The following is a 13,627-nucleotide window of genomic DNA, read 5'->3' on the forward strand; positions in this document are numbered from 1 at the left end:
GGAGAAGCCTGACTGATACGACCTCAACCAGGTGATCAAGGTCAAGAAGAGCAGTAATGAGTCAGGTTGATAGTGTGTATACTTGATATTGTGTGATGAAAATAGCATTTTTACCTTTGTGGTATTTTCCCCAACAATCCATGACCTCAATCTTATCATGAGAAAAACACCACACAAGTTCTAATAAAGGTATAATACCCCGCAAGCTTCTTGACCAGTAGTCCTCAAAACTGTTAAGGTCATAGAAAACAAAGAAAGACATAAAACTGTCATGGTCAAGGGGCTCCTGGGTGGCTCAGTCAGTTAAGTGTCTGACTTTGGCTCACGTCACGGTCTCACTGTTCATGGGTTTGAGCCCCACGGAGCCTGGAGCCTGCTTCAGATTCTGTGTCTCCCTCTCTTTCTAAAAAATAAATAAACATTAAAAAAAATTTTTTTTAACTGTCACGGTCAAGAAAAGCCTAAAGAGACATGACAACTAAATGTAATGTGGCACTTGGATGGGATCCTGGAACAGAAAAAGGACAGTAGGTAAAAACTAAGGAAACCTAAATGAAGTATGGCCTTTATTTCATATAACGTATCAATATTGGTTTGCCACAAATGGACCATAGTAACGTAAGACGTTAATGACAGGAGAACTGGCTGTAGGGGTTATGAGAATTCTTTGAACTATCTTTCCAATTTTCCTGTAAATCTAAAGCTTTTCTAAAAAATTAAGACTACTAAAAATGTTTGTTTTTTTAAATGCAAATTCCTGGGCCTCCCCTCAGAATCTCAGGTAACGAGCCTCAGGACTCTAATTGTAAACAGGCATCTCACTGGTTTCGTGCACACTAATGTCTGAAAAAGTGTCTTAGAGACTCTCTGCTTAGAGATATAGAGAGCCCTTGCTTACTGTGGTTTGGACCCATGCCACCGTGTTGCACAACTCCAGGGTCACCATTGATATCATGTCCACGTTACAATGGTAATGGCACCCCCATGGCACTGTGGAGTCGACATCCTGCATCTGTGGCCTTTCTGCAGCATGATTTTGATCAGTCTACATACATTAATGGGAGCCAACATTAAACAATTGGGAAATTCCTTACTAAAGTCCAAAAGTCTGGGCTGCATTTCTGTTTTCCCCATTTCCTCATGGCATCCTGAGCAGAGCTTAGGAATACTCAACCCTTTAGATGGGACACGTGCTGGTCAGTTCAACGTGATCTCTACCAATCCCTCTTGTTCCTAACTCTTCAGAGACTGTTATTAGATGCCTGTATTGTTGACTTTTTTTTATGAAAACAACCAACCAAAAACAGTTCTCTGTATCTGGGTCACTACCAAAAGAGTGAAGAGGAAAGACAAATCAAGTAAGTCTGTGTTTTTATTTTTTTTAATTTTTGTTTCACTTTTTGAGAGGGGTGGGGTGCAAGTGAGCAAAGGGCAGAGAGAGAGGGAGAGAAAGAGAGAGAGAGGGGCGCCTGGGTGGCTCAGTCGGTTAAGCGGCTGACTTCAGCTCAGGTCATGATCTCGTGGTCCATGAGTTCGAGTCCCGCATCAGGCTCTGTGCTGACAGCTCAGAGCCTGGAGCCTGTTTCAGATTCTGTGTCTCCCTCTCTCTGACCCTCCCCCATTCATGCTCTGTCTCTCTCTGTCTCAAAAATAAATAAACATTAAAAAAAAAAATTTAAAAAAAAAAAAAAAAAAAAAAGAGAGAGAGAGAGAAGCGGGGGCTTGCCTGAAGCGGAGGATGAACTCACCCGATGCAGGACTCAGACTCATGAATGGTGAGGTCATGACCTGAGCTGAAGTCAGATGCTTAACCGACTGAGCCTGTGTTTTTTAACACAGGGAAAAAAGCACTTTCATTTGTGTCCATGGGAGAATATTGCTGTGTGATTAGTGTGCAAGCTAGGTGTGTCCGTTGACGGTTTATGCCCAGCTGCTTCCCTAAATGAGGCTCCTGTGGACACTTGAGGCATCATTTGGATCTCAGGCCAGTGAGAGATGCTGCAGAGATAAGCAGACCAGAGGTGGGGCCTGGAGGAAGGAGGAGCAGGAGAACTCTCCTCTCCCTCTGTTTGCTGTTAGCACACCCCGGGAACAGAGAGAGCAGCTGAGCTAAGCCGCAACCTGCGTCCCTGGGACCTTCATCAAACAGCATGATCACACTGTTCTGATTCTTCATTTCTAATTGCTGCTTTAGGAACCAACTGTCTCATGAGAGTTCTGGCACAAATAGACAGGCTCAATGTTGAGAACTTTTTTAGCCTCCTTGCTAACGTTCAGAGTATAATTACTAAAATGATCATGGCAATAATTGCAAGAACTTACCATGGGCAGGGCCTGTCCTAAGTGGCGTTATTGTTGTTTTTAATTGTTTTTAATGTTTATTTATTTTTGAGAGAGAAAGAGAGACAAAGCATGAATGGGGAAGGGACAGAGAGAAAGGGAGACACAGAAACTGAAGCAGGATCCAGGCTCTGAACTGCCAGCACAGAGCCCGACGCGGGGGCTCGAATTCGTGAACATTGACATCATGACCCGAGCCAAAGTTGGACACTTGTTGTTTTTAATGTGTTAAGTTATTTACTGCTCAGAAGACCCCTAGAGGCAGGTATTATTACTACCATCACTCCCTGTTCACAGATGAGGAAAGGAAGGTAGTTAAGGGTCTGGGGGTGTACACTTAGTCGAGAACAGAGCTGGGATTTGAAGCCAGGCCCCAGGCTCTGGGCGCTTCCCAGCTGCACACACCACCCAGCTCTCTTGAGAACTTGAGCAAATACCTAGAGTCATTCAACAACTCCAGTGTATCGACATGCCATAAAACACATAGAAGACTCAATTACCTGTTTTGATTTTATGTACATAACATTTTCGTGTTCACATTTTAAGATGATAATGTATAACATATGGTAACAGTATACAAATCATTCCTTTTTCTTTTTAATGTTTATTTATTTATTTAAAAAAATTTTTTAACATTTATTCATTTTTGAAAGACAGAGTATGAGTGGGGGAGGGACACAGAGAGAGGGAGACACAGAATCCAAAGCAGGCTCCAGGCTCCGAGCTGTCAGCATAGAGCCTGACATGAGGCTCGAACTCATGGACTATGAGGTCAATGACCTGAGTCAAAGTCAGATGCCTAACTGACTGACACACCCAGGTGCCCCTGTTTATTTATTTTTGAGAGAGAGAGAGAGAGAGAGAGAGAGAGAGAGAGAGAGAGAGAACGTGAGCAGGAGAAGAGCAGAGAGAGAGGCAGACTCCGAAGCAGGCTGCACAGAACCCAATGCGGGGCTGGAACCCATGAACCGTGAGATCATGACCTGAGCCGAAGTCGGATGCTTAACTGGGCCACCCAGGCATCCCCAAATCATTTTTTAAAAATAGAATTGTTGGGGTGCCTGGGTGGCTCAGTCGGTTAAACATCCGACTTCGGCTCAGGTCATGATCTCGCGGTCTGTGAGTTCGGGCCCCGCGTCGGGCTCTGTGCTGACAGCTCAGAGCCTGGAGCCTGTTTCAGATTCTGTGTCTCCCTCTCTCTCTGACCCTCCTCCGTTCATGCTCTGTCTCTCTCTGTCTCAAAAATAAATAAACGTTAAAAAAAATTAAAATAGAATTGTTGATAAAAGGCCCTGATCTTTTCATATTTAGCATGATGGACCATTAGCTGGAATTTATATAAACTACCAGGAATAAAAAGTTGTTCTATTAAGTAGCTTGGAATAATTTTTTGTTTTTATTTATTTATTTTTTTTCCTTTCAAGATTTTATCTAAGTTCAAGTTAGTTAACATATAGGGTAGTATTTGTTTCAGGGTAGAACTTAGTGATTCATGACTAAACACCCAGTGCTCATCACAAGTGCCCTTCTTCATGCCCATCACCCATGTAGCCCATCCCCCCACCTCCCCTCCAGCAACCCTCAGTTTGTTCTCCAGAGTTAAGAGTCTCTCTCATGGTATGCCTCCCTCACTGTTTTCGTCTGATTTTATTTTTCCTTCCCTTCCCCTATGTTCATAGTTTTGTTTCTTAAATTCCACATATCAGTGAAATCATATGATATTTGTCTTTCTATAACTGACTTATTTCGCTTAGCATGATACCCTCTAGTTCCACCCACGTCATTGCAAATGGCAAAATTTAATTCTTTTTTGATGGCTGAGTGATAGTATGAAATAATTTTTAAAATGATACCTTTTAGGGGCGCCTGGGTGGCTCAGTCGGTTGGGCGTCCAACTTCGGCTCAGGTCATGATCTCACGGTTGGTGGGTTCGAGCCCCTCGTCGGGCTCTGTGCTGACAGCTCAGTGCCTGGAGCCTGCTTCAGATTCTGTGTCTGCCCCTCTCATGATCATGCTCTGTCTCTATCTCTCAATAATAAATAAATGTTAAAAAAATTTTTTTAATGATATCTTTTATCTTAAGGACTCATGTGGATTGTTTTCCTTATCGATCTAACTCTGTGGTTTATTAGCAGATTGTGTTAGAATCTCTTTTCTTTTCCTTTAGGAAGTCTGGAATAAGAGATTAGACCTTGTCTGTTTTCATCACAAATATGTCGTGACCGTTGATATTTTATGCCTCTGTTTTATACATAGAGTCACATACACCTTTTAAATTCTATGGTGTAAGAATATATGGAAAATTGGCGAGAATTCAAAAAAAAGAACAAAAATAATCAAAGGGTTGAAAAACTACAGAAATATTTAGTCTGGAGAAAAGAAGGCTAAAGGTGTTTGAAAAACTCACTTCTGAGATGAATAACAAATCAGGAGGATAGTGAACAGATGTTCTAGCATTTGGTGGCTGGTGGAGCAGGTCTGGTTAAGGATACTACACAGAGCAACTGTAGGGGAATAAAACAGAGGTACCAGCACCAGAGAGCAGTGTTATAATGAACACTGGGGCATGTTTTCATTGGGAGAATGTAGGAGCACAAAGGCAGGGTTTATTAAAGGACACTCAGCCCAGAGGGACATAGGGTCGTAGGGATTTTCCAAGCTTGGTGTCAGGATGTCCCCACTTCAATGAGCATTCCTTCCTCCTCAGAGTCAGGCTCGCTCATGCAGGGTCCATCTGAGTCCCAGTTGGCCTGGCATGTTGGCACAGGGTAGAACCTTCCTGGCCTGCACATGAGGACACACTACTATCTGCTGGTTCAGAAAACTCAGGTTGCTATTCTTTTGTGTCTTTTTGGCCATTGGTGGGTCACTCGTTGCTGAATAATCCCTGATAAATAAGTATTCCAATCCCATGTTTATATCCATAAGGACATAAACAATTGCCAAATCGGGACAATCACCTCACTTTAACCTTGTTACCAACCTCAGTTTCTATCATACGTAATATCTCTGAACCAACATAAAGGGGAATGTTAAAGCCCCTTATTTATGTGGTTCTACCAGTAGAAGTTCTGAGATTTTCCTAGAACATAATTTATCTTTTTTAAAAAGTTTATTTATTTTATTTATTTTTAGTCATCTCTACACCCAACATGGGGCTTGGACTCATGACCCCAAGATCAAGAGTCACATGCTCTACCGACTGAGCCAGCCAGGCACCCCGGAACATAATTCATCTCGCAATGGTTTTGGAAATCCTTTATTCACACTTGTGTGACACTACCCATTCACTGGGGCATGAGGTAGATGCTGGATATGGACAATGCGAAGCCCATCCCCTCATCAGAAGCAAGTAAGGAGCAAGTGCGGCTTGATGCTTTCTTCCCCTCATTTATCGCATTCAACTGAATACATATTGAAGCCCTACTGTGCGCCAATCGCTGTGCCAAGCCTTGGGGAAACAAAGAAGAGAAACGGGCCCTGCTTGAGTCGTGTGAAAAGGACAGGCAGTTATACAATGACCATAAAGTAATGTGTCCCTGCTTTGATAAAGGAATGCAAGGCCCAAGGTGCGACAGGAACCCAAATGCATGGAATTCAGCCCCCATCACCGAGCAGTGGACTGGAACCTCTCAAATTCCTCTTGCCTAACATCAGAATTGGTCCTAGTGACTGGACCACAGATGCATCTGCACGGAGTTCAAGGTGAGTTGTGACTATGAAAGAGATTGGTACCGGGGAAGGGGGGAGGTAGGAGCCAGGTGAGTGACTGACAGTTTCTCCTTGATCCTGGATGGAGATGCTCCATAGCCTTAACTTGAAGCAATTTTAGATTTGGTGGATGCCATGGGCGGAAAGATTGTAACAGTGCAGCTTTTGGTTCCTGATCTTATCACCATATACATGGCATAGGAGATCAGAGAAATTGTCACCTTCCGACAATGGTGTTGCTATAAAGAGCATGACAAACTGAGTCCCTATGGTTGCCGGGCAGATGTAAAATCTCAGCATAGCTTTTCCCTAGGTAGAAATTAAGAAAGTGCAAAGGGAAACAGGTGAATTGCAGATGAAAGAAGAAATTTTAAATGTGAATTAAAGAGAAAAGCTGAGTGTTGCCTAGGGCTGCCATACAAAGCACACAAACTGGGTGGCTTCAAACAACAGAACTTCGGTGCCTCACAATCCTAGAGGCTATCAGTCCCAAATCCAGGAGTCAGCAGGGCTGTGCTCCCACTGAAATCTGCAGGGCAAGACCCTTCCTTGCCTTTTCCAGCTTCTGAGGTTTTGCTGGCCATCCTGGGTGTTCCCTGGCTTGCAGAGCCAGCTTCTCAACTTCTGCTTCCATTATCACATGGTGTTGTCCCTGGGTCTCTATGAGTGCCTTCCTATAAGGAGAGCAGTCATCCTGGATCGGGTCCTACCCTGCTCCATAATGACTTCCTCATAACGGATTACATCTGAATGACCCTATTTGCAAATAAGGTCACGTTCTGAGGTACTAGGGGTAGGAATTCGATATGTTTTTTTTGGTTACACAATTCAACTAACAACACTGAGGGAGCTGAAGATGTAGATAACTACAACTAATCCAACTAGTCCAGAGCCCCAGACTTAAGTTTTCCATGAAAACTAGAAGGGCTAAGGTCAACAAGCAAAATTAAAAAGTGGCATTTGATATCTGATAGCCAATTTGAGTACTTTGCTTCATATTGCCGGCTTATTTTCTGAAATTTAGGAAATATTTTCACGTGTTCTTCTTTCATTGGCTGCTGTGGTGGTGACACTCCTTGTGTATGCACATTTCGATTGCCTTTCCACAGATTTGCAATAATATTGCCAATAATGGAAATAAGAACGATAAAAAATTTCCTACACTTATTTTTATGATGATCTTGCCTCGGAAAAAGGAGAATTAAAAGATCATGTGGATGCATTTTGTTTTAGGGCATTATGTTGAAAACATGAACATGAATCAATTTGAATCAATGTGCTACTACTGGTCAGCATGAATGGCCCATAAAGACACACAAGCAAGCACAACTTAAGTGTTTAACCCAACAATGACCATCACATGCCTGAGTAGGTCTTAAAAGTGAGAGGGGCGCCTGGGTGGCTCAGTCGGTTAAGCGTCCGACTTCAGCTCAGGTCACGATCTCGAGGTCCGTGAGTTTGAGCCCCGAGTCGGGCTCTGGGCTGATGGCTCAGAGCCTGGAGCCCCTTTGGACTCTGTGTCTCCCTCTCTCTCTGCCCTGCCTCTGCTCATGCTCTGTCTCTTTCTCCTTCAAAAATAAATAAACATTAAAAAAAAAGAAAAAGGAAGGAAGGAGATCAGAAATGATGCCACACAGGATGTATAGAAAAATGCGAGGGCAGAAGGATGAGGCACAGAGGCACAGCAGAATAAAAGCTAGTGCGGGGCAAGTAAGTCTACGTCTGGTACCACCAGACCGGATATGTTTATATGGACATAAGAAAGAGAAGTAACCTTAACGTAGCCCCTGAGAAAGAGAAGGTGGTCTGGGTGGGAAAGATGAGGAGGTGTGATTGTCTCACAAATGTGACAGGTTCTAGATGAATGATTTAAAAATACTTTCCTATGTTTGTTTGGAAGGGGTAGTGATGAAGTTTGACAGAAAACTGATCTCCTGTTCTGAAATGCCACCACATGGTAGGGCATGTGCCCCATCTCTAGGACTTAGATCCAGGAGACCACAGCCTTTCATATGTGATGGGAAACAGAGGTGAATCAGAAAAAGAAAAAGCTCTACAGAAATAAGGTGGTGGACTAGCGGGGGTACTGGAGGAAGACCAGGGGACAAACAGGCAAACCAACTCTTATCATTTCCCAAGTAAAGCCCCACACCATCATTTCCATATGCAAATTCCTCAGCGGAGCTTCCTCCTCATTGGGCCGTGAAAACGTGAAACCCATATAGGCTGGCCCTGCCACCACGGCGCCACTCCGCTGGCTCTCTCGCTCACCTGGTGGCCTGCACGTGGAGAACCCGAGAACCTGCGCTACTTGCACGGAGCAGACGGTGAGTGATGGGGTCTGGGGCAAGTACCCCAGCCACCTCTTCCTCTGGTGGGATTGACCTGGGGGCACTGGCTCCACTTGCCCACGGTCGTATAATTCGTCTCTACTGGCTTCCACCCTCCCACTGGTCTTCCCTAGGACAACTTCCAGACAACTTGAACTTTGAACTTGAAACTTTGTCTCCAAGTCTGCTTTTGGTGAGACCCAAGCTAAAAACAGATGGTGGTAATCTGAAATGTGTGTGTGGTTTTTTTTAATTGATGAAACTTAATGAAGTTCTGATTCTGTTAAAAGAAATCTCAAACTTTCCATTACATTTTGTTGCTTTTGCAGGAATTGCCCCACTGCACTGAACCCCTCTGCACCTAAATATGTGGTTGGGAATATGGTAATAATCATGTTAAACAAGGATGTCCCACATTAAAATCACGTTTTAGCTCATTTAACATTTCCTACAAACTGGCTAATATGTTGCATCATTTTTAAGTGGATTAATCATCTAATCTGATATTACAAATCCACACTGATCTTTAGATATAATCATTATATGTTTTTAAGCAGCATGAAAATTAACAATACAATCTCAAACCAGTATTTCAGACCTACCTAGCCTTAGCTGCCACAGATACTGGAACCGTAAAAATTCTGGGCAAGAAAGCATCTCTTAAAATGATAAGTTTGTTGGGACACCTGGGTGGTTCAGTTGGCTAAGCATCTGACTTCAGCTCAGGTCATGATCTCATGGTTCTTGAGTTCAAGCCCCTCGTCAAGCTCTGGGCTGACAGTTTGGAGCCTGGAGCCTGTTTCAGATTCTGTGTTTCCCTCTCTGTCTGCCCCTCCCCCACTTACACTCTTTTTTTTTTTTCTCTCTCTCTTAGACAGGCTATCTTTTTTTTTTTTTTAATTTTTTTTTTTAATGTTTATTTATTTTTGAGACAGAGAGAGACAGAGCATGAACAGGGGAGGGGCAGAGAGAGAGGGAGACACAATCTGAAACAGTCTCCAGGCTCTGAGCTGTCAGCACAGAGCCCAACGCAGGGCTCCAACTCACGGACCGCGAGATCATGACCTGAGCCGAAGTCGGACGCTTAACCGACCTAGCCACCCAGGCGCCCTGAAATAAAATATTTTAAAACAATTTTCTTTGGCATACTGTCTTATTTCCATATGTAGTACAAGGCAGTCAAACTCCTTTTCAGGCACTGCCAAGATTGCAAAATAATCTTTTATTCGATAGCACGTATAGGATTCATTGATGTGTGGGTCTTTCACTGAGATTTTTGGTGACTGAGGCGGTCAGTGAATAATTCAATGACTTGCTAACATGGCTGTTGCTACTTTTCAGTTGTTTATCAACCCATGTTGTCACTGACCGTGGCTACTGCTGCATTTGTTGTGCAAGGACATTGCAAAAGGAAAAATGTGTCCTGTGAAATAATGTTTAAGAATTTAAAATTTTCACAACTCTGAGTATCTCTTGTCTGTGTATATGCAAGTACATTTTCTACTCAGTGTTTTTATTCCCATCAATCTTGCATTTGTGGTTAGCAGAATTTATTGTCATGCAGGTTACTTCCACTCACATGCAGCAGACACTCTTCTGTCTGTAGATCATGTCACAGCCCATTTTCTATCGCTTGGGATTTCTCACAGATTCTTCTACATACAATATTGTTGCTCAACAGAACAGAAGAAATCTTTAAAATTTCTTACTTTCATAATTTATAACCTCTTATGCAACTGGTAAAATTAATTTTTCTCTTATATTGTTCGGATGACCACAGATTGCTATCATGTGTGCAGTTCAGTTAAGAAATGGTACCTATAGGATGTGAGGGTAATCTGACATCTGTCACCCCATGGATGACCAGGGTTGATTCGCTGATTTGGCTGGCTAGGTGGCTGTCCCCACTGCTCCATGTGCGTCCCTCCTGAAGCTTTGTGCTTGGTCCATGAGGATGACCTTCCCTGACAGAGGAGGACCGTTCTTGGGTCAAGGGTATACGGTTACTGCACTTCCCTGCTGGAACCTCCAGACAAACTCTCAAGGTCTATTTGTGGGAGAACATAGGGGAGTCCAGCTTCCAAGACTCCAGACACATCCAAATGAGGTGCTGCACGTGGCAGTCTGCCTTCTTTAAGAAAAAGAAGAGAAAAAAACAAAAAAAAAACCGGTAACTGTATCTTTCAGATTAGATTTGAAAGAAACATTTCAGGGACAATACTATGATTTTCAAACTTTCCCTAAATCTCTGAAGTTTCTACCTTTGCCAACTCTGTGTCTTTCTTTATAAAATATTCACTTAATCTTGATGAGTTCACCTAGATAAATTAGAAAAAAAAAAACCTATGTTTTCAGTATGGACACTTTCAAATATTCAATGGAGTATTCTCAACACCTTTGTAAAAAATATTTCACGTATATAAGAATATTTTTAATATTTAAAAATCAGGCTAGATTTGTACACTTTGGGAAAGCTATAGAATCACTGAGTGCATTAGCCATACACAGAAACTGGTCCTGGTGACTTCAATGCAATAAGCAGAGTTGTTGCAGGTGGCCTGGCATTTTGAATTGGTGAATAACTCTTAAGTAAGTTTCAAATAACAATCAAAGCAGTAAATAGTTGCATTCCTGGAAAGCTCTGCCAAGCACATGTTTACATGTAAAATGGAATTGGTTCTAGATTCACATAAATACAAGTAGACTTTTACCTGCATAAGAAGCATAAGTTGGAGAGTGAAAAAGAGGCTAAAAAAGGGGTGCCTGGGCGGCTCAGTTGGTTAGGTGTCCGACTCTTGATTTCGGCTCAGGCCATGATCTCAGGATTCGTGAGTTCAAGCCCTGCATTGGGCTCTGCACGGATAGCATGGAGTCTGCTGTTCTCTCTCTCTCTCTCTCTCTCTCTCTGCCCCTCCCCCAAGCACACATGTTCTCTCTCTCTCTCAAAATAAATAAACATTAAAAAAATAGGTTGGGGGGGTGCCTGGGTGGCTCAGTCAGTTAAGCTTCCCACTTCTACTCAGGTCACGATCTCATGTTTCGTGGGTTCAAGCCCTGCATTGGGCTCTGTGCTGACAGCTCGGAGCCTGGAGCCAGCTTTGGATTCTGTGTCCCCTGCTTGTACTCTGTCTTTCTCTCTCTCTCTCTCTCAAAAATAAACATTAAAATTATTTTTTAAAATACATTAGGAAGGAGAACAAGTATTTTTGTTTTTGTTTTTGGTAAAAGGATTGCGTCTGGCATTTACTGGACCCCATGCAGTATTGGAGGTTGTCATTGTGACAAACAAAAATACACTTAACGGATTCCCAAAAGGCTCCTTGCTCAGTAAACATCTATTAAGAACATTATTAAATCAGTAAAAAGATGTAACTACACTTTAAAAAGCTTCCAGACCTATTTTTTCATAAATATTAGTTTCATAGATATCATATGCTGAAAATGCATTTAAAACACTTAAAGGCTGCTTTGTCCAAGGATTGACTGTCAACTCTAGGCATTATCTACTGATTCCTCCAAAAGGTTGCTGACTAGAACCCCTGGGAATTTGGAAAGGGGGTCCTCAGCCAGAATATGGAAGTAGGACGTGGCTTACAAACTTAATGCACTGTAGCCATCATCTGATCAGAATTTGGTACTTTGAAGTTTGTGGTTCTTATTTTGGTTGTTGTTATTGGCCCCCTCTGCTGCTTATTAATCTTTAGGAAAAATTCTTTCTAGCTCTGTTCTATGAGAAGAACATTGTGTTAAAGGCAAGTTGAAATATACAGGAAAGGCACACATCAGTGATGTTTGGTCAACAGCCTTCCCCAGGACTCCCCCTGGAGATTTGCTTTCTAATGCTAAACCCTTAGAGATGCTGTGTTTTATTTTATGAAAGGAAGACAATGCCTTCACACCAAGAGACTCAAAATGGGGAGGATACAACATTTAGTAAAACACCTCCCCGGCCTGCTAGGGGCTTACTCTTTCAAGCCTATCACTACTACCCCAGTGTAGAAAGCAGATTTAGCAAGACATAGCAAGGCAAATGATGATTGCTAGTAATTGACAGAATTAGTTCTCCATAATACAAACTAGAGAAGTGACAAGGTGGAAATATAGGCAAGGACATTAGAAATGATATACACTGAGCGATATGGGACTGCGTGATAAAGGTTGGTTAAATCACACTAACATAGTAATTTTCAACTTTGCACAATGGACATTTGGGGCAGGAGAATTCTTCATTGTGGGAGGTGGTCCTTCGCATTGTTTAACAGCTTCCCATCTGCCCATTAGATGCCAATAGTGGCCCCCTCTCATGACTGTTAACACCAAAAATGTCTCCAAGTATTGGCAAGCGTCCTCTGGAGGATAAATATCGCCCCTTGTTGAGAATCACTGCACTTGTGCTTCTCAGACTTTTGCATTCAAATCAGCTGAGAGTCTTGTTAAATGCTGCTTTAATAAGTCTGGGGGTAGGGCCTGGCACTCTTTAGTCCAAACAAGATCCCAGCTGAAGCCAATGCTGCCCATACAAGGACAGTGCTTGCTTCTTGGAGGATAAACCTACAGCTTTCAATATGTATAGGTTCAGAATGTAGAGTACATGTGCAAAGTATGGATCTTTGAAAATACTCTCAATCAAGGTCTGTGTACCATGTTAAGTTATTGTGCATTTAGTTAAGAATGTTGAAAAATTGAACATAAATAGGAGAAAGGTTTTGTCTTTTTTTTAAACTTCAGAGTGTTTTATCTCCTATTTCAACAGTTCTCAAACCTTTTGATCTTGATCCTGAAATCTCTTTAGAACTCTCAAAGATAATGCAAAAGCTTTTGCTAACATGGGTTTACATTTATCAGTACTTACCATTTTAGAAATTAACTAAGAAACAGAAAAATGTAAAACTGTTTGAAATTAGGGGCACTAGGTGGCTCAGTTGGTTAAGTGTCCGACTTCAGCTCAGGTCATGATCTCACGGTTCGTGGGTTTGAGCCCTGCACTGGCTCTGTGCTGACAGCTTGGAGTCTGGAGCCTGCTTCGGATTCTGTGTCTCCCTCTCTGTCTGTCTGTCTCTCTCTCTGCCCCTTCCCTGCTCTTTCTCTCTCTTTCAAAAATAAATATTTAAAAAATTATAAAAAAATAAAACTGAAACTAATTTTAAAATAGCAGTAACATATCCATTGCACGTAACATAACTAATGTATTTTTATGAAAAATTACTGCACTTTCTCAAGCAAAAAATTATAGGGAAGAATAACGT

The 13,627-nt window shown here is 42.3% G+C and overlaps 1 protein-coding gene across 1 annotated transcript in view; it reads left to right on the forward strand.

Moving 5' to 3' along the window:
• Positions 1-5,506: 5,506 nt before the first annotated feature.
• UBAC2 (UBA domain containing 2) overlaps positions 5,507-13,627 on the forward strand; it is a 180,629-nt gene continuing 172,508 nt past the window's right edge. The window contains exons 1-2 of the mRNA XM_042929630.1: positions 5,507-5,692; positions 5,894-6,045. Coding sequence (XP_042785564.1) covers positions 5,583-5,692; positions 5,894-6,045 — 262 coding nt within the window. The 5' untranslated portion in view covers positions 5,507-5,582. The remainder of the gene's footprint in view (positions 5,693-5,893; positions 6,046-13,627) is intronic.

Source organism: Panthera leo, chromosome A1 (genome assembly GCF_018350215.1).
Source record: "Panthera leo isolate Ple1 chromosome A1, P.leo_Ple1_pat1.1, whole genome shotgun sequence".
Taxonomy (NCBI): domain Eukaryota; kingdom Metazoa; phylum Chordata; class Mammalia; order Carnivora; family Felidae; genus Panthera; species Panthera leo.